This window comes from Propithecus coquereli, unplaced genomic scaffold (genome assembly GCF_000956105.1).
Source record: "Propithecus coquereli isolate 6110/MARCELLA unplaced genomic scaffold, Pcoq_1.0 Scaffold171, whole genome shotgun sequence".
Lineage (NCBI taxonomy): Eukaryota > Metazoa > Chordata > Mammalia > Primates > Indriidae > Propithecus > Propithecus coquereli.
Window position 1 is genome coordinate 7,120,894 of NW_012141747.1, and position 21,526 is coordinate 7,142,419.

Here is a 21,526-nt window from a genome sequence, read left to right on the forward strand (position 1 = left end):
GGAGGGACAACTGACGAGCAGGGCAAGAGGGTAGGGTTTGCGGTTCCTTCCAAGGGCGAAAGGAGACTGCCTTAGGAGCACGACTGCCTGGACGGCGCTTCAGCAGCGCCCAGGGAGTGGGGTCAGCGCAGGGCGGGGCCGTGGAGGGAGGGGACAGGAAGGTGAGGAGGGAGGAGACCCAGCTGGCAGGGTGGAGATAAAGACGCGTGCCTCTGGGTCCCACCTGCGGTAGCTCTGAGGAGGCCGGGGCGCGATGGAGCCGGCGCCTGACCTGGGGCTTGGGGACTCGTCGCTGCACCGCTACCTGGACGGCGAGTTCTGGAACCTCAAGAACGAGATGCGCAGACTTCTGGGCGGCTGCCCGCTCTTCCGGCACAGGTACCTCGCCGCTGCCGCCGCCCCTGCCCGCGCGCGCCCCGGGCCGGCCGGGCATGTCCCCTCGGTCCCCGGCGCGTCCCTGCGGGCACCGTCCGGGACGCTTCGGGAGAGGGCGAGGTGGGTGGGGTGTGTGCTGCGCTCGCGAGGCAGGCCTGTTCCTCACCTCAGCAGAGGATGCGCTCTCCTCCCCAGATGTGTGGGCGCAGCTGGCCACCGCCGACTTCCTCAGGCCGCAGGGACGGCGTCCCTTCCTCCGGAGCTCGCTCCTACACGAGGAGTCGGGGGCAGGGGGGTGCCCGCGGTGGCGGGCACGGTGCTGGGCGGAGACAGTCGTGGCTGGAAGAATCAGCCTTGCTTCTAAACCTGTTTCTCGAGTCCTGGCCCCCGGTGTCCCACCTCTGGTGCAGAGAAGGGGCAGAAATCCCCGGTGGGGTGGGCGTGCGGGCAGGGACTGGCCCTGCCCAGGGTGAGTCCGGACGTCATGGGTTGGACAGACTCCCAGGGGCCCCCTCAGAGTCCGGGTCTGCCCAGTGGGCAGCTGAACAGCAGGGCGGCAGTTTGGTTGTAAGAGGGGCTCAGGTCCACCATGTCATCTGATGCCACAACAGCCCTGAGAAGTAGGCAGAGGGGTTAGCGCAGCTCGAGTTTGGAGAAGGAGAAAAGGCCTCAGTCACCGGCCAGTCAGGACCAGAACTCAGCACTCGTCCCTTACTGGGGGCTCTTTCTCGTATGTTCTGCCGGGCAGCTGATCGCATTTCGGACAGCCTCAACAACCCAGTTAGAGCCATGCTTTGGAGTCGAGTTTAGGAAACCCTTATTAAAAACGCCAGTGTATTCCGGTTAGCTAGTGCCCAGTTAGCCCACGTTTAATTTCTCTCTCAAGAATGGGCTGGGCTGAGAGGGAAGGAGACGGCTTGAAAGTCAGGCAGTCTGGAGAAGAATCTGGGGTTCCTGCACTGGGGTTACGTAACGGCGCCGGCTTAGGGAAGTTGCAAAGTGAGAGGTATGGGATGGTGGGTGTGTTCGAGTGTCTCCCTCACTTCTCTTTCCCTCTCTCTCATGCGTAGAGCTCTAAGTCGTGGTTCTCGAAGTGTGGTACAGGGACCCCTGGGGGTATCCAAGACCATTTCCGAAGGTTCATGAATTCAAAACTATTTTTATAATAATCCTAAGATGTTATTGACTTTTTTCACTCTCATTCTCTCACTAATGTACAGTGGCAGTTTCCAGAAACTATATGATGTGTATTATTCCAGTGGATAAAATGTAGAAGCAGAGATGAGAATTCAGCTGTCTTCTATTAAGACAGACATTAAAGAGATTTGTAAAAATGCAGAACAATGCTACTCTTCTTCCTAATATATATTTTTTTGTTTTGGAAAACAGTTATTTTCATAAAATACACTTATTAATTTTGTAACTGTTATTTTCAAATGAATTAATAAGTACTTGAAAAATTTTCTGTGATAATTTCTAATATGATAAATATCAGCAGATATAACCCACCCAAATAAAAACTCTTTAGGGACTTCAATAATTTTTAAGAGTGCAAAGAGTTCCTCAGACCCATACATTTGAGAGCGGCTGCTTTCAGTTTGGATAACTGCAGTTTAAAATATGGAACAAAATTCTAATATCCAAACTACTGATTTGGGCCAAGTAGAAGGCACTTCCTCATGGACATGGGGACAGAGAGGAAAAGGCAAGCCAGGATGGGAGAGCCAGCGGGGCAGTTTGTCTCAGTGTGACCTCCATTGTGTGATTTTTTTCCCCCTCGCTGAGCTTACATTTGCTCATTCACAGAGCAAGAATAGTATCTGTGCTGCTGGGTTGTTGTGAAGCTTAAATGAGAAACTTTTGAGTGGGCGTTCAGTAGACACTGGTTGTGGTAGGACACCAAAAACACCAAAAAAAGAAAAGAAGGAAAAAACAGAAATCCCATTAAATCCCTAACAAACACTTTTCCATTCTTTCCAGTTCTTGTTTATTTACTTCATAATTTCAAAGCTGTAATAATGGCACAGACAACATATTTGTTCCAAATGGTTAAAGCTTCTGATATATATCTATTTGAAAGTTCACATTGTACTCTCAGATTCTATCTTAGCCCATGTTAGAAGACTGTGATCTCGCTTTCTGGATGTTTTAACATTCTACTAATGTAAAAAGCTTTGTAGAAGGTCAGAAATAAAACTTCCCTATTCACTGAGCAATGTGAAACCTCCCATGGCTGGTCCCCCCTTACCCCAAACAGGCCTTTGCAGTTAAAGTAGGGGTGTGTGTCGGGGGAGGGGTTGTGGCGGCACCGTTGTGAGTGCTGTGTGTGTGTATAGTGGGAAGTTTGTACAGGGCCAGATACTCCCAGGACAGAAGAGCTCAGGACACAGTTTTCCTCTAAAAGAAAAGAGCTCGTGCAATTTCCTATGTACACGTGGGTGGCTGCCCTCCTCAGAACAGGGGTTCATCCCTAGAATGCTGACCATCAGCTCCCAGGAGCCATGCTGCCCACGTCCCCCTTATGAGGAGTGGTTTCCCCTCTCTCCCAAAGATGAGCTTGCCAGGCGGAGTCCTCAGTCTTCATTCTGTTGGAGTGCCCCAGACCCTGGGCGTGCTGGGGGCTGCTGAGGGTCCTCCCTGTCCGGTTGTGTGTCCCATTTGTTGTGACTGGCAAGAGGATTCTGGGTGACTTGAGGCTCCTCATTGGGGCTTGCAGGGAATGTTAAAAATCAACATCTGAAAGGAGGTAAGCTTTTTAAATATTTTTGAGCTTATTTATTGGCAAATGGAAGCTCTTTCATGAGCTCTCTCCCTGGCTGGTGAGTGGGTGTGCTCGTGTACAGGCATGGCGCACATTGTTCAGCCGGACAACTTAAATAGCCTTTCTAGATGGTTCTGTTCTCCCAAGACCTTCTCACACCCTTCCACAAGGCTCCCCTCTCCAGCTCCCACCTGTTGCTCCCGGCTACTTCCCTCCCCTTTTCTTTCTCTTCACTTCCCCAGAGCAATGCACATTTCTCAGCCTAACCTTTTCATATCTTTAGCTTTCCCCCTCAGTCTTATTTTCACATGCAAGTGTTTCACAAACACACTCTCGTTGTGAAGAGTCGAATACTGTGGAAAACCTGAAAGTTTCCAAAAGTGTTTCCTCCCCCAACCACTTTTTTTTTATTGTGGTAAAATACACGTAATATAAGATTTACCATCTTAACCATTTTCAAGTGTACAGTTCAGTGGTATTAAGTACTTTCCCATTGTTGTGCAACCATCACCACCACCCAGCTCCAGAACTTTTTTATTCTCCCAAACTGAAATTTTGCACCCATTAAACACTAACTCCCCCCTCCCACCCCTCCCCCAGCCTCTGGCAACCCCCTCGCATTTTCTGTGTCTATGGATTTGACTACTCTAGGTACCTCACATGACTGAACACAGAATTTGCCCTTTGTGACTGGATTATTTCACTCAGCATAGCGTCCTTGGGGTTCATCCATGTCGTAGTGTGTATTAGAATTTCCTCCCTTTTTAAGGTCGAGTAATATTTCATTGTATGTATAGACCACATTTCGATTATTCACTCTTCTGTTGATGGACATTTGAGCCCCCAACCATGTTTAATACTTTAGTGTGGTTATAGGCACTTTTTCTGTTTTTCAGTGAGTTCATGTACACATATAAACATTATTTTGTTATATTAACAAGATCTTGCTTTGTGTTTGGTTCTACAGCTTGCTTTTTTACAATTTAGTTCTTATTTCCATCGATATAATATGTGGGCATACTTAATAAAATTGTACCATGAAGTTTGTAATGAAAAACAGCCACCCCATGTCTCACCCGTCTTTAGCTCCCATTTCCTTTCCTCATGGGCAACCACTCCCAATTCTTTTATTTGACTTTTATGTTATTCACCTCCGTATGCCTAATAACATGCTTAAATGGCCACCTCTCAGTTATAAACTGGCTTACTGTTATGGAAAATGAAGATTTCTTATCACAGCACCACTTTTCCTATTCTCTGAAAATCAGTGTATCACCATTTTTATTTAAATCTATATCCAGTATTCACACTGTTATGACCATATAAATATTATCCCAAGCTATGCCTCATGATGTACCATATTTCATTTCCTTTCTGTTATAACCTTTTGATTTCTCTGAAGATAATTGTCCCTTTATTCATTTGCTTAGTTTTCTATAAACCCATCTCTCCCTGACCTCCACGATAGATAGATACAAAACAGAACAGATCCGTCACAGAACAGAACAGTCCCACTGCACACAGTGTGGTCAAACCTGTCAGGTAATTGGCAGTTGCACTCCTCTTGGCCCCCCATGGATACATCCGTCCCGGGGGCTTCCTTCCATGGCTTCAGTCTGGAACTGGCTCTCTACCTGTCCCTTCACCGTCATCTTGGAAATTTCCTTTGCATCTCCTCTGTGGTCAAGTCACTGTTTTCCCAGGCTTTCTCTTTCTTGGTTACCCTTTGTAGAGGCTCAGAAAGGACCACATTCTTTAATGCTACTCCTGTTGAGAGGTGTGGTTTGTGTTCCCTTCTCTTGAATCTGAGAAGCTTTGTGACTGCTTTGGCCAACAGAATATGGCTGAAGTGACAGTGTGCCAGTGTCCACTGAAAAGACTCGTACCCTCCACTTTTTGTCTCTAGAGGCTCTGAGCTTCCATGGATTTAACAAAGAGTTGTACTAGCCTGTGGCTGCCATGCTGTGAGGAAGCCCAAGCTGGTCCATGTGGAGAGGCTACATAGGGAGAGGTTAAGAGATGCTAACATTCCCACCTGCTCCAGCCCCTAGCTCTTCTGAGCTGGGACCCCAGACATGGGAAGCAGAGAGACAAGCCATTCCTACTTGTTCCCTGTCCAGATTTCATAGAATAATACTTGTTTTAAGCTGCTAAGTTTTAGGGTACATTCTTACACAGCTGTAGGTAAACAGAATGATCTGTCATTAAATAGCTTCCTGAAAAAGGGAATTAACTTTTTGAGATCTTTGAGATTTTCATGTCTGAAAATATTTCCTGTCCAACTGACTAAGTTTGGGTCTAGAATTCTAGGCTGGAAAAGATTTCCCTCCTACTTTAAAGGCATCATTCCATTGCTTTTCGGTATCCAACATTGCTATTAACAAGTCTGTTTCTGTGCCCAGATCCTTTATATATGATGTTTTATTCCTCCCTGCTGGAAGCTTCTAGGAGTTTCTTTTTAGCACAGGTGTTATGGAGTTTCATGATGGGGTGGCTTAACGTGGGTCTCTTTTTCTTTCGGTGTGTTGGGCGTGCAATGGGCCCCTTTGATACGGGGACTCACTCACGTTCAGTTACCTGCACTGTTCTCTCATCTGGAACTCCTTTTGCTCAGATGCTGGACCTCCTCACCTTGTTCTTTAATTTTCTTATCCTTCCTTTCTTATTTTCAATTTCTTTATCTTTTTGTTCTACTTCCTGGGGAGATTTTCTCAACTTTATCTTCCAACTCTTCTTGAGTTATCTTAAAATAATCTGCTCTCATATTTTTAATTTTCAAAAGTCTTTTAAGTTCTTTGTTCCTTTTTTAATAGAGTGTGTTCTTTTTTTCTGGTTATAAAATCTCTTTATTTCTGAGAATATTTGATAGTAACTTTTGAAATCTTGCCTTCTGTTCTCTGCTTTGTCTCTGTTTCCTTTGCCTTCCTTTTTTCCCTTTTTACTTTTGACCTCTGTGTTTTTGTGTTTGAGGCTTTCATTAAATGTCTAATCAGCCTTGGGTGTTCACAGTATGAGCAAAATGAGTAATATGAGTAGAGTGCTGATTGCAAACAGGCAGGGTTTGTTGGGCACAGGCTTTCTTGATCACAGAGTAAACTCGTTTGGCAGGTCAGTATTAGCATTTTGTTTGGGACAGGGTTAATTTCTCCAGTGACATATCTTAGTCTCCTGAGAGATGGATGGGTGGAGATTGAGGGACAGGTCCTCGCCCTGCTTCCGTGGATCTTGAAGCCACACAGGGGAAGAGACTGTGATCAGGGCTCCTCCCAACAAGACAGTGAGGCTGGTTAGAAAACTGTGCTCCTTCAGACATTTGACTTCCACTTGCTGGAAAATGGTTGTATGCCCTGATTTTGTCAGATCAAGTCACTTTATGCCGTCTGCTGGGAAGTTGTCTAAGGTATCTATAATGTGGAGGCCACCCCTCATGGCTGCACATTGGTGAGCGGGGACCCTGGCGGAGGGGGTCTCCCACTGGCCAAGTGTTCTGCGTGTGGGACCTCACTGTCACTCTCCTGCATCCTCTCCTGACAGTAAACCCTTAGGCTTTGATGGGCTTGGGGAGGGAGCTTTGGAGATCAACTTGCTCATTTGTAAAGGAGGAGACAAAAGGCTCAAGGAGGAGAAGTGACTTGCACAGGAGTCATTCTCTTTTCCCTATTAAAATATATATGCCAGGTGTGGTGGCATGTGCCTGTAATCCCATTTTCTCAGAGGCTGAGGCAGGAAGATTGCTTGAGCCCAGGAGTTTGAGACTAGCCTGGGCAACATAGTAGGATTTGCCTCAAAAAAAAAAAAAAAAAATATATATATATATATCTATCTCCATCCCAGACATTCTTGGGATGTGGAGTGGCTTGGCAAAGCCAAGAATAAAACCTCTGGTCTTCTGATTCCTGAAGCAGTTATTTCCACTGTGTTTCTTTGGAGTATGACGGTGGTGTGTTAGTTTACTAGGGCTGCTGTAACAAAGTACCCCAGACGAGGTGGCTTAAATAACAGAAATGGATTGTCTCAGAGTTCTGGAAGCTAGAAGTCCAAGATCGAGGTGTTGGCAGGGTTGGTTCCTTCTGAGGGTTGTGAGGGAGACTCTGTTCCAGGCCTCTCTGCTGGGCTTGCAGGTGGCTGTCTTCTCCCTGGCTTCACAGGGTCTTCCCTCTGTACCTGTCTGTCTTCGAATTCTCCCTTTTTATAAGGACACCAGTCATATTGGGTTAGAGCCCACCTTAATGACCTAATTTTAATGAATTTCCTCTGTAAAGCCCTTGTCTCCAAATCCAGTCACATTCTGAGGTGCCGGGGGTTACGACGTCAACATATGAATTTGGGTGGGGACACACTTCAGCCTGTAACAGGTGGTGAGTGTCACAGAGTAAGAATAAGAACTTGCATGTGTGTGTGTTTGGATAAAACAGAATTTTATAAATTTAAATAGAAACTTCTTACCTCTGCCCTCAATTGGAAAGTCATCTCTCCAGAAATGCTGGCTTCTCAAGCCCAGCACAGTGGTTGTCATCAAGTGGGAGCTCAGGGAGTGAGTGCTGACTAGATGGGCAGGAATAAGACCCATGAAATCAAAACCCTTAGGGCTGGAAGGGACTCCTAAGGAATTTAGTCTACGCAACCTCTTATATGTGGTTTCCTTCCAAGTTGTTGCACACACCTGCTCAGAGGAGGACGGTGAGGGAGCCAGGGCTGGTGGTTTTTCACGTGTCTGCCACCAGCAGTGAGAGAGGAGAGAGGCAGGGAGATTCCTGCACATTTTCTTGCTAATTAGTCTCACAAACCTGCAAGGGACAGCATTTTTCCAGGTCCTTGTCAGACTCCGTGCCCCCTGCCTGTGCAATAGAGAGACACTAAGCAGGAGACACTTCAGTCCTGGAAGGAGACACAGCACAGTGGGGAGAGGGTCCCAGGGTTGGGGGCAGCTATTGCTGTCTTCTCTTATGTGTATCCACCAGCTAAAATCATGAAAGTATGTGGATTTTAAAAAAGTCACACAAGAACAAAGAATGTTTTTGATATGGACGATTCTGAAAAAGCTTTTTAAATATTCAGAGAGCATCTCCTCCCAGGTCTAGGCATCGAGACAATTACTGTAGTGCTGCTTTGTGCTCTGTTCGTTATGAGACTTTATTAAAAGGCATTGTCAATCTCTTAGATCACTTTTCTTAACCTTAAAAAAAATAATTGAACGCTAGAAAACGTATTGCTGACTATGCACAAGGAAAGTTTTCCATTTTTTTCCCTCTTTCTTTGGCAAGAAGCTCTGGAGTGATGTGTTATGATTACTTGCTTTGCCGGATGGGGAAGTTTGGGTGCCCCCTGGTTCCTTGGGTCCTGATGCCTTTGGGTGGCAGAGCTCCTTCCTCACCCCACTCGTCTAGTGCCCCAACCACCTCTAGAGCATGGGCAGTGAGAAATGAAGGACAGAAGGTGAGTGAGTTTTGGGAATGTTCCCAATTATCTTTTGTATCACACTGGGGTTTGGGGCTTTCCTGTACTGTCAATAATAACAGCATTGTAAAATTTATCAAGCACATATAAAGATAACTCAAAATGGATTAAAGACTAACACATAAATCTACTAGAAGAAAACATAGGAGAAAAGATTCTTGACATTGGTTTGGGCAAATATTTTTTGGATATGACCCCAAAAGCACAGGCAACAAAAATAAAAATGAAAGATATATATATATAGTCATAAAGAGCTGTAACGGACACTGGAAATTAAGGAGGTAGGGGTGAGGGATAAAAATCTGCCTATAGAGTACACTGTTACACTGTTCTGGTGGCAAGTGCACTAAAAGACCTGACTTCAGCATGATACAATTTATCCACATAACAAAAAACACTTGTACCCCCTGAATTTTTTGAAATAAAAAAAAATTTGTCTAATCTAAAAAAAAACAAACCTCAAATGTAGTTAAAAAAAAGAAAAAAATAACCTGCCAATGAAAACATGATAGTCTATCAATTGTAAAATATATTCCAATTTCAGAGATGTTAAATGTAAAAACAAATATATATCACGGAATGACAAAAAAAATAAAAGAGCTTCTGTAAAAATTAAAGAGCTTCTGCATAGCAAAGGAAACAGTCAACAGAGTGAAGAGACAACTTATGGAATGGGAGAAAATAGTTGTGAACCCTCTAATAAGGGTTTAATATCCAAAATATATAAGGGACTCAAATGACTCAACAGTAATAAAACAAATAACTCGATTGAAAAATAAGCAAATAACCTGAACAGACATTTCTCAAAAGAAGACACACAAATGGCCAACAGATATGCACAGAACTGTTCAACATCATTAATCATCAAGGCAACGCAAATTAAAATCACAAAGAGAATTCAACTCACAGCTGTTGGGATACTATCCAAGAGACGAGATAGCAAGTGTTGCCGAGAATGTGTAATAAAGGAAACCCTCGCACACTGTTGGTGGAATGTAAATTAGTACAGCCATTATTGAAATCAGCATGGAGGTTCCTCAATGAATTGGAAATAGAACTACCATGTGATCCAGCAATCCCACATCTGAGTATATATCCAAAGGAAATGAAATCAGTATGTCAAAGAGATATCTACACTCCCAAGTTCATTGCAGCATTATTCACAATGGCCAAGATATGGAAACAGTCTAAGTGTTCATTGATGGATGAATGGATAAAGAAACTGGGATATATCCAATGGAATACTAGTCAGCCTTCAAAGAGAAGGAAATCCTCTTACTTGTGACAACATGCGTAAACCTGGAGGACATTGTGCTAAGTGAAATAAGCCACGCACAGAAAGATAAATAGCGAATAATTTCACTTGTACGTGGGATCTAAAGAAGTTGATCCCATAGAAGCAGAAAGTAGAATGGTGGTTACCAGGGGTTGGATTGGGGAGATGTTCATCAAAGGTTATAAAATTTCAGTTAGGAGTAATAAGTTCAGCAGATCTTTTGTATACCATGGTGACTATAGTTAATAATAATGTAATGTATACTTGCAAATTGCTAAGAGAGTAGATTTTAAATGTTCTCACCACAAAAAATAACTATGTGAGGTAATAATATGTTAATTATTAATAGCTTGATTTAGCCACTCCATAATGTGTACATATATAGAAGCATCATGTTGTACACTATAAATATACACAACTTTTGTCAATTAAAAAAATTTATTGAGCATGTACTCTGTGCCAGACATACTTTCTAGTGTATTAACTGCTTTGTTCTTACAACACCCCTAAGAAGTTGACACTATTTTTTCCCAGTTCTCCAGATGAAGAAATGGAAGCATACAGAGGCTGAGTGACTTGCCCTTAGTCATCAGTAGGTGGGTGGGAGAGACCAGATCCAAAGGGGGTGTTCTGGACCCAGAGTTTGTGCTCTGACCTCTGGGCTGCCTGTCCCCCGAGGGGCGCTGCTTCCATTAAGGCAGTGCTGTCTCCCAGGGCAGTGGGAGTGCTTGGGGTGTGTTTGAGTTCTCACTGTGAAGGAGGATGCTGCTGGCATTTGCTGCTGCTTATGGGCATGAGATGGTCACTCAATGAAGTCTGTCCTGCCCCAAATGCCAGTGGGCCTGCCGAGAAACACTGGGTGTGCCTCGGAGCCCCCCTAATGACATCCCTGCAATAAACGTTCAAGCAGTCTCTTTCTGTCTCCCACCCTCCCTCCCTCCCTTCCTGCCTGCCTTCTTTCTTCATTAGAAGTGAAACTCAGATAACATGCCATGAACCATTTTAAAGTGTACGTTTCAGTGGCATTTTGTGTGCTCACAACGTTGTGCAACCATCACTTCTACCTCATTTCAAAACTTCTTCATCACCCTGGAAAAACATCCTGTACCCATTAACTAACCACTCCCTAGTCTGCCTTCTTCCCTTGGCAACCACTAATCTATTAATACTTTCTGTCTCCATGGAATTGCCTATTCTGGACATTTCACAAAAAAGTTTACAATATGTGACTTTGTGTCTGGCTTCTTTCACTTAGCATAATGTTTTTGTTTCAAGTCGTAGCACTTCTACAACTGTCAACTTTGTAATTTCAGTACTTCGTTTCTTCTCACGGTTGAATAATATTGCGTGGTACGCATATATCAGGCAGATAATTTCCCGTATTTAAACATACAGATGCAGTCCCATGCAGTTGTTTCATCCCAGGCCATGTGGGGAGGTGCAGTGCGGCCAAGTGTTTTGGCTTCTGGACCCCTTCTTCTTCTTCTAGAATGTCTTCCTTATTCCTAAATAGTCAGTCACAGTGACTGTTCTAATTTATTTTTCCAAAAGTTTACTAATTTTCCACTAACTTATATTATGAAATAAGAGTGCAAGGGCTTGAAATAAAACCCAAGTCCAGAGACTTGGTGAGGAAGACTGGAAAGAGGTCAGTGGGTGCTCTAGCCCCTGGTAGGTCACCGGAATCCATGGGTGACCAGGATGGAGGCAGGGCGGAGGGACCAATGCACTGCTCAGAGCACTTTGCACCCTTCTTTGTAGATCACCTACAGTTTTTGTGTCTCCGCCCTATGCTCTCAGAATTGTCCTAGCCCTTTGAATTCCACCCCCGTCCGATTTCCCTTGTGGTAGCTTCTGCAGTAGCTGTGTCACCAGATGATGACTTGTGCTCTCTCTTCACTGGGTGCTCAGGGACCTGTGAACGGAGTCTATGGTGTGCTCTAATGCCCTTATTACTTCCAGGATTCTGTATGGCTAATTAATTGGGAATAAGTAATGCCCAGACTGTTCTTTTTCCTTCCTACTTCTATGTAGCAGCAAACTACAAACGAGCATGTATGATATCCCCTCTGTGAAGACCTTTAATAATTTAGCAATTGAGAAAGACTTTTGGTCACATTAGCTGAAAGAGAAAAGAAATACCCATTGCTCTCTTAGAGTGGAGATAGAAGGGCTCTTTGTTTGGGAGGTATATGCTCTCTCAAACAAACATGCAGAATAAATGTTATTGTTAATATAAAACTAGAGAGCACTGTAAGCCTTGGAAAGCACCAGGAGGGTGGGGAGACCAGGGGTGAGTTTCCACGTGCTGCTAGGCAGGTGCGTGGTCATCAGGTACAAAGGAGGTCTCTGCAGTTCAGTTCTTCTGTGTTCCTCTGAGACACTAGGACTTTGGGGGATGAGGAGGAAGTGTGGGCATTTTATGTTGATGCCTTATGAATGCACCCACACATCCCTTCCCCTCTGCTCCCAGCAGGGAAATCCCGTGAGCTGACACAGGGCAGCAATAGCACCTCCTGTTCTATCTCGTGGTTTCCTCTTAGGGGACTCTTCTTCTGGTGGGTGCTGTTGAGGTGCTGCCTTAGGTGCTAACCTTGCAGCGAATGTCCCACTCCCAGGTCTGCCTCCTGTCCCCCACCCGACCTGCAATGAAAGAACTCTGGCTGATACCTGCTTAGGAGGGAGGGAGGGGGAGGGAGAGAGAGAGAGAGAGAGAGAGATATCAAGTGAAATGAACTAAAAAGCCAAGAGACCCAGTGGTCCCACTTCACCTTCATGGGGCCCTAGGCCCAAAGAATCATTTTTATATTTTATAATCTTTTGACTGTTAAAAGTGGTGATAATAAAGTTTCTCATTTTGGAGAAAAATGTAGAGGAGGACAGATAGTTAAAAGATGGGATCTGTAGGATTTGGTAATTATAAATTATGTTTACTAACTTAATTCAAGAAATCCCCTTAGCGAAGATGGCGCAGTATTAATAATATCTTTTGCTTCCTCATTAGGCACAGTATCAGTGAAGTAAGCATTTGTCCTCACTTCATGCCCCCTTCCCAACATTATCTGGGTTTTCATTTGTGCACACGCCCCTCTGTCACAGGTTGTGTGATTCAGGGAAAGCTGACCAGATATCCGCTTCCCATAGGGATTGTCTCATAAGTCCTGCAGGAAGCCACTCAGGCATGGCTGCCCTCTGGCCATGGGAGTTGGTTCAGGAAGTCATGTGATCTGATTTTGGTCAGTGAACTATGGGAGTAGGGGGGTGGGGTGCTTGCTCCTAGGAAAGATGCTTCCTTACTTACTTGAGAGATCTGTCAGAAGGAGGGCACACCCTCTCATTTTGGACAGGGTGGAGTTTGAATGTGAAGCTAGCCCTGCTGCAGCCATTTTGTCACCATGAGGGAAGCCAACCCTAGGATGAAGTGGCTCACAGAGGTAGAGTAGAGAGACACTAAGTTTTGAGCTGCTATCGGGTACCAGCCCTGCAGTCCGGAAGTGTAGCCACCTCTGTCCCATTGTCTTCCTGCAAAGGAGTCAAGATTCTCCTGCCACTTGCTATTCATGCGTATAATTTTTTGTTTTATTTTTATTTACCTTGTTGCAATGAGTGTCCATAGTATCACTTCTTTTTAAGTTCTCTTCTTTGCGTCCTCTGTTGTGGAAGATGATGTGTTTGCACTGTAGCTCCCTGCAGAATTTGAGTACAGTCATGTTCCACCAAGGACATCCTTCGGGTGACTAACTGGGTCACACTTATACCATAGCTGGAAAGAAGGAGCCCTGTGTTAACGTAAAAAAAATTAACGAGGTTTGTACTTTGGAAAAAGGAGAGCTTTATTTTTCATAAAGGGTAACAGTCTGTTGGGTGGTTATTCCAACAGGCTGGGAAGCAAAGCCCCGGCTGCAAGCCAGGCTTGTATGCTTCAAAGGACAGTCAAAAGGAACAAGATTTTATATTGAGTGGGTGGTTAAATATACATATTCAACAAGCTATAGGAGGAGTCATGAATATTTATGAAGGGAAATCACATGTTTGAAATTGTTCTTTATATCTCTCCAGTCCCATCATGGCTGGGAACTCAGTTTTAAAGTGTTTTGGGGTCCCCTTGGCCGAAAGGGGTCCATTCAGTTAGCAGAGGGCTTAGGATTTTATTTTTAGTTTGCACCTGCAAGCCAGCAGCCTCGACCATCCCGTGGGCAGAGCGCAGCCTCGAGAAGCCTGGTTACATCCATCTGCCGCAGGATGAGGCGTCCCTCCAAAGCATTTAAGGGTTGGAGCTACAAGTCCATTTCTGTTTTCTCAACTAGCCTCTTGTGTGCCATTCCCTCCTCAGCACCTCCTAAATGCAACCTAAAAATATCCCTCTGGTTTCAAGCATCAAGTCTCATTGCTAAGCCATCATTGCCCTGGAGGTTGGGGCCCCTGTGATGATCTGAACCAATCAGGAGTCGCCCTGGGGCTGTCAATGGAGTGACCTAGGAATTCTGGCAGGGGAAGAGCCACCAGCAGTGTCTGCCACAATAGACTTTTACCTAGTGAAAGGACATTTTCGTGCTTGCTTGTAGTCTGTATTTTTGTCTTAGGAGACTGTATCTGTTCACATCCAACTCTCATGTGGCACTATTTCTCCCTTCGCTTCCTGCCTGCTTCCTTCCAGTTTTTTCCACCTTACCGCCCCCTGCACCATGCTCCCCTCCCGGCGACTTCCTCCGCCTGCCCACAGATGCCCACTTCCCAGCATGTGCAGAGCGATGTGGTTCTCACTCTGCTTTCCTGCCCCCTCTGCAGCTCGTCCCAACAAACCCAAGAAAAGACAGTTGCTAAACGAAGGGCTTTGCACTGCAGGAAACAACCATGCCATCCCCTGGGAGGTGGCAGCAATCCTGGCCTCTTGGGGTTTAATGTGAAAAGTTTCTCTCCGTGCCATGCGATGTTGGGACCCGCCCTTCACTCTTGTCTTCCATGCGATGAATCTGAGCTCTTTCAGGATAGGTGTGGCCCAACTTATCTTGGATTCTTAGCGCTTAGCATGGTGCAGGCGCCTAATGAAAGCTCAGGGAAGGAAACAGGGAGGGCTGGAAGAGGGAACATCCCTTGCCCCACCAGCGCTCTGGTGGAGAGCCCAGGACAGAAGGGTGTGGATTGGAAGTGCCTGCTGTCGAGGGTTCCTGTCAGGCTTTGTGTCTGGGGGAGGGAATTTTTCTTCTTCTTTCTCCCATTTGTCTCCTAAGTTCATGTTCCTGTGACCTTTGTAGACTTTTAACAACTGTACATCTTCCTGGTTGAGTGACGTCACAACTACAATTAAACCACAGTACTTAGAAAACCCTCTCTTAGCATGTTTTGTAAGGGCCTGAGTCTTTGACAGTTACCACAAGATGATTCAACCGTTTCTGTTTCCATTCAGGACCAATGCATCAGGCTGTGCCTGTGGCTTAGGGGCGAGGGGTGGAGGGATGGAGAGGTGGAGGCTTCAGGGGCAGGGGGCTGAGCTGTGATTGTCCCTGTAGTGTTCACCAGAAGGCAGATGGTTTCTTTGCTTTCTGCCTTTGGGGATTTGCTCTTCACAGCCACCTTTCATTTGCCCGAGTGCTTGGCAGTGGGTGCACCTCACTCTGTAATGGAGATGGAGCGTTTTTGATTCTTGCTGCTTGAGTTAAGAAGAGATTGGTGTAGGGAGTTATGGGCTGAATTGGCGGCGTCTCCTGAAGTAAAATTGCAAAAGGGACCAGGCAAAAGGGGCAGCTTGTTAAAGCAGGAACATGCTATGAATTCAGGGCTGATTTTGAAGTTGATGTTAGCACTTCATCCCAGAATGTCCGTCTGTGCTGCCCAGAGTCACGGGGTGTCAAAGGCTGGTGCCAGTGATGTTCCTTGCTGTGAGGGCATTGAATGTGGTATCTGAAGATGTGTTCTGGTCTAGTGACTAGACCAATAGTGATTTTTTTGATTTAGATTCTGAGAAAACCACACACAAACACTGTTTTTAGAATGTGTCAAGTTGTCTACCCAAAAATAAGTGACTGAGGCAAAAATCTCAATCAATGGGGGCTTGTTAAGCCAAAGTTGAGGGTAAGCCCGGTAAAAACACACACCACAGACACAACTGTAGCCATTTCTGTGAAGGGGAATTTGGAAGTTTCACAGGTAAAGGCATACAGAACAAATAGGCAGGGGGTGTGGGGGCAGTGAGACAGAATGGTTACGTTCTTGTGAAACCCAGGAAAATCTACATTTTACATAAGATGAGGTGAATGTTAGAAAAAGGGAGTCAAGGAAGCATCAATTATGTGGATATTCCTGGATATGTGGAAGAATGTTTGATCCTGTCTTTGTTCTGTACCTAGGAAGATAAACTTGTAATTCATTATTAGTGTGGAATCAAACAGACTCTAGTTTTAGGAGTTAGACTTAGCCTGCAGACCTAAGTTACAATTTGCATGTCCTTGCTTATGGGAGACCAGCAAGGGATTTCCTTAATGAGTGATCTGTGAGTTCGGTTCTTCACAGATGCCTGAGGCTTTTACCTTCCCTTTTGCATAAGGAGTTGGGGTGGCCCTGAGATTTTAATTTTCTTTTTATTTAGTAAGGTGGTTTTGTTGTTGTTGCCTTGGTTATTGTCTCTTTTTGAAATAAACTTTTTATTTTGGGATAATTTCCAATTTGTGAACTAAAATAAAATCCTAAGGTTCCTGCTGACTGAATGGGCCCCCTCTTGGCCAAGGGGACCCGGAGAAATCGTAACCCATGACAGGCTGGGAGGTCAGACACACCTCATCATACCCTCTCCCTTGCTAACGGCCATCAGGCTTTTTTTCCTAAGGACTAAACAAAAACCAATCTCCTGATCCAGACCAGCATTCTTTCCTGATAGGAGACCGCCAACCATGAAGTGGTTTTTACCTGTCTATGGGGCATGTGCAGAGAGGGTTTTCATGTCCATTTTCTGAACGTGGACCCCATGAAGGGGCATAAAGCTCAATTGTGTAGGTGCACATTCCCCTTTCATAGATATTCGTGACTCCTCCTATGGCTTGTTATGTGTGTGTATTTGGCTATCCTGCTCAGTATAAATTCCTGTTCCCATTGTCCCTGTCTTGAAGCACGTGTTCCTGGCTTCTGGCCGGGGCTGTGCTTCCCAACCTGTCAGAATGGCGACCTGCAGGCTGCAACCTTTATTAGAAATGAAGCTCTCCTTTCCAAATTATGAATCTTGTTATTTCTTCAGTTAACAGAAAAGCAAAGTTGCAAAGATAGTAAGAGAGTTCTTACACACCTCTCTCCTATTGTTAACATCTTGCACAACCACAGCACATTGGTCAAAACTTAGAGAGCAGCATTGGTATGTTACTGTTAATTACTCTCGACTTCATTTGAATTTCCTTAGTGTTCCCACTGGTGTCCTATTTCTGTCCCAGGATCCCATCCAGGATGTCACATTATGTTTTATTGTTGCATCTCCTTAGTGTCCCCTGGTCTGTGACAGTTCCCCAGTCTTTCCGTGTTTTTCATGACCTGACCTGGTCAGGTGTTTCGTTTAATGTCTTTCAGTTTATGTTTGTCTACATTTTCTTCAAGGCTAGACTGGGATTCTGGGTTTGGGAAGAATAAATACCAGGAGAGAAAGTGCCCTTCTAGTCACATCGTCTTGGAGTGCATTCTGTCAACATGGCTTATCACTGGTGACATTAACCTGCATCACCTGGCCGAGGTAGCGCTCGTCCGGTTTCTCCACCGTAAAGTTGCTCTTTCCTCCTTTGGAAGCGAGTTGCTAAGTGCAGCCATCATTCAAGGGGCTGGGTGGCATGGAGATAGTTAAGCTCCATGTTCTGGAGGGGAGAGTAGCTACAAAAGTTATTTATTACAGAAGATTTGTCTCTTTTCCCTCACGTATTTATTTATTAAGTCACTTATGTCAGTATAGACTCCTGTATATTTATTCTATGTTTTGGGTTATAATCCAATAATACATTTTTGTTGCTCAAATTGCTCCAGCTTTGGCCTTGGCAGTCATTTCAGTTGGCTCTCGTGTCCCTTTGACTTGCCACGTTCTTTCGTTAGTTGAGTGTTCCTTGCTTTCGGACACCACACCGTAAGACGCCCCGGCTCATCTTGTGTTTTCCCTGCCCCTGTCCTAGAATCGGCCATTTCTGCAATGAGCACTAGTTCCTTTTATTTGAGAATAGCATTTAGAAACCAAGACTTATGCACAAAGATCTCATTTTTACTTAAGAAAACAGCGGCTTTACCATATTTCCCTTTCAGGTCATCTACTTTTTTCCAACACTTTATATTTAAAAATTTTAACATACAGCGAAATTGAAAGATCTTGACATTGAACATCTGTATATTTACTACCTAGAATCTGCCTTTAACGTGCTACTATACTTGCTTCATCACATATTTGTCCATCTGTCCATCCGGCTATCCACCAAATCCCATTTTTCGGATGCACTTCAAAAATACAAACGTAAGTACACTTCCTCCTAAATAAAGCAGCATGCATACTATTAGCAAGACTTTAATATGTGTTTTTCATTTGCTATAAAATTTCATACATCGAAATGCAAAAGTCTTAAGTATACATGCTCAGAATTTTGACAAATGCATACACCTATGTAATTCAAACACCTATCAAAATATATAGAACATTATCATCATCCCAGAAAGTTCTCTCATGCCCTTCCCAGTCAACCCTATTCCTACCCTCCTGGAGGTAATAAAAATTGTGGGTTTTTTCCCCACTACAGGTTAGTTTTGCCTGTTTTAGAATTTAATATGAACAGAATCACACAATTTGGTCATGGAACGTATTCTTGGTGGTATATTAATTCAATTTAGTTCTATACAGCAATGAACATGAATGAACTACAACTACGATAGACGGTAAAGATGACTCTCTTAGCTATGTTGAGTGAAAGAAGCCAGGCACAAAAGAATTTGTGGTGGGATAATCCCATTTCTTTAATATTCAAAAGAATTAAAAAATAGTTTAGGAAGTTATAAGCCAAGATAGCAGCTAGGATTGGGCAGCAGAGAATGTGATTTTCCTTGGCTTGGGTGGGGATTACACAGATGGGTTTACTTTGTGATAATTCGCTGGGCTGTACATGTAAGACTCACACCTTTGTTTTTGGTGTATTATAAATTATCAAAGTGCTTTTAAAATAAGACACTAGTTCGTGACCATCAATTTTGTGTGTGTGCACGACAGCACTGTGTGTATTAGCTATCTATTGATACATAACAAATTACTCCAAAATTTAGCAGCTTAAACAACAATTCACATTGTCTCATACAGTGTCTGTGGGTCAGGAATTTCAGTCTTAGCTGAGCGGTCCTGGCCCAGGGTCTCCCACAGTTGAATTCAGGATGTTGGCCAGGGCTTAACTAGAGCTGCAAGAGCCACTTCTAAAATGGCTCATTTACGTCGCTGTTGGCAGGGACTTCATTTCCTCACCATGCAGACCTCTTCATAAGGCTGCTTGAGTGTCCTTGAATCTTGGCTTCCTCCAGAGCAAGTGACCCAAGAGAGCTCTGTATAATGTTGCCTAGATTAATTTGTCATTTATCTGTATCAGTAGTACGTTTCTTGTTGCTAAGTAATATTCCATTTTGTGAATGACCATAGTTTATGTATCTGTTCTATTTGTGGACACATCGGCTGTTTCCAGTTTGGAGCTATTATGACTAAGCTGATACGAACATTCTGTAAGAATTTTTGTGAATGTGTGATTTAATTTCTCTAGGGTAAATACCTCAGAATGTAATTGTTGGGTCACAGGATAGGTGTATGTTTAGTGTTATGAAATCTGCCGGATCATTTCCCAAAGTGGTTGTGCCGTTTAAAATTTTCTCAACAAGGTATGGCAGCTCTAATTGCCCTTGCTAACATTTGGTGTTGTCATTAAAAAAAATTATTTTGGCTGTTCTGGTGGAGGAGTACTGTTATCTCATTATGCCTTTAATTTGTATTTCCATGATGCCTGATGATGTTGAGCACTTTCTTGCTTGCTTATTGGACATTTATATATCCTCTTTTGTGAAATGTCTGTTCAGATCTTTTGGAGGGCATCTGTTTGTGTGTGTGTGTGTGTGTGTGTGTGTGTAATTCTATGAAATTTTATTCCAGGTCTAGTTTTGTGTGACCACTACCATGATCAGGGCACAAAATATCGTAAAGCAACTCTCTGTATTTCCCCTTCAGAGTCAGACTCTCCCCACAGCCCTTCCAGCCACTGAAATGTTCTTCATTCCCATAATTTTGTCATTTTGAGAATATTATAAAATTGGAATCATACAGTAACTTTTTTGAGATGGGCTTCTGCCCTACTTAACACAATGCCCTTGAGATCCATCCAAATTGTTGAATGTGTCAGTTGTTCATTCCTTTTTATTGCTGAGGAGTATCCCATGGTATGTATATGCCACAGTTTATCCATTGCTCAGTTGAGGGACATTTGGATTTTTCCAAATGTCCACAAATAAAGCTGCTATAAATAAAGCTGCTATAAATATTTATGTACAGGTTTTTTGGTTTTCTTTGGTAGACAAAGGGTTTCCTATCTCTAGGTTTTATACCTAGGAGTAGGATCACAGGGTTGTATGAAAAGTGTATGTTTATCTTCATAACAAACTGTGAAACTTTTCCACAGCGGCTGTACCATTTTACATTCCCACCACCAGTGAATGAGAGATCCAGTTGCTTGACATCCTCATTAACACTTGGTATGGTCAGCCTTTTTATTTCAGCCATTCTACTAGCTATATATGACTTGAGTATTTTTGTTTTTGCTTAGCACCGTGTGGTTTGGCCCTGGTGCCATGTGCCAGGCTCCCTGGAGAGGCATCTCTCTTGTGCTGCATGCTCACCCCCCCACCCCCAGGCGGTGGGCAAAGCCAGTAGCTTTTGCTTCGGTTCTTGTTGGGGGCATGCTTTAGCTCAGAGGTTTGCTAGCTTGTTCTTAGTAATGGGATCTTTTTTGCAAGCTAAATCCTACACAGTACATCAGTGGATAAGTCAGGTGATGGTGGAGCTGCTGGGCACAGCTGGCCCTCTCTGTCCCTCATCACTGCCCCCACAGCTGTCCCCAAGATGCCCCTTAGCATGTGAGGGCTGACTCCTAATCCCAGCACTAATACCATCCACCCGGGGCCTCTGTCTGCAGTCTGAGGCACAGAGACAGAATATTTGCCTTATTTTCATATTTTATAGACCCAAGGAGACAGAAAAGAGAAATTATAGCTGAGAAAATATCAAAAAAATTATTTATGATTTATATCCCATTGTTATACAGATAGCATTTGAGGTAACCTGCCAAGATTGTTAAATGTGGAGGTTTATATTTAAAGATAGAAAATACGTAAGCAAATATGCATGTCACTTGGGGCTGTGGAATGCTTTCGAGTATTTCTAAAATTCTGATTTTTCCACTGCAGATTGTCACCTTTACCTTGAAAAGTGTTAGAAATTTAGATATCGTTGTTGTGATAAACAGACATCCAAGCTTACACTGAGTTTGTCATGGTGGCAGCACCATCTAGTGGTTGTTTTTAAGTGTACAACTTGAAATAAATTTTAAACGTTCTTTTGAATTGGTGTTACATTAATATGGTTCACAAGTCAGAAAGCATAAAAAGGTAGAGTACTGTTCTCC

General features: G+C 44.0%; 1 protein-coding gene across 1 annotated transcript in view; it reads left to right on the forward strand.

The window, feature by feature from the left end:
- Positions 1-245: 245 nt before the first annotated feature.
- The window catches only part of ACOXL (acyl-CoA oxidase-like), a 329,721-nt gene continuing 308,440 nt past the window's right edge, over positions 246-21,526 (forward strand). The window contains exon 1 of the mRNA XM_012641917.1: positions 246-378. Within this exon, the coding sequence (XP_012497371.1) occupies positions 254-378 (125 nt within the window). The 5' untranslated portion in view covers positions 246-253. The remainder of the gene's footprint in view (positions 379-21,526) is intronic.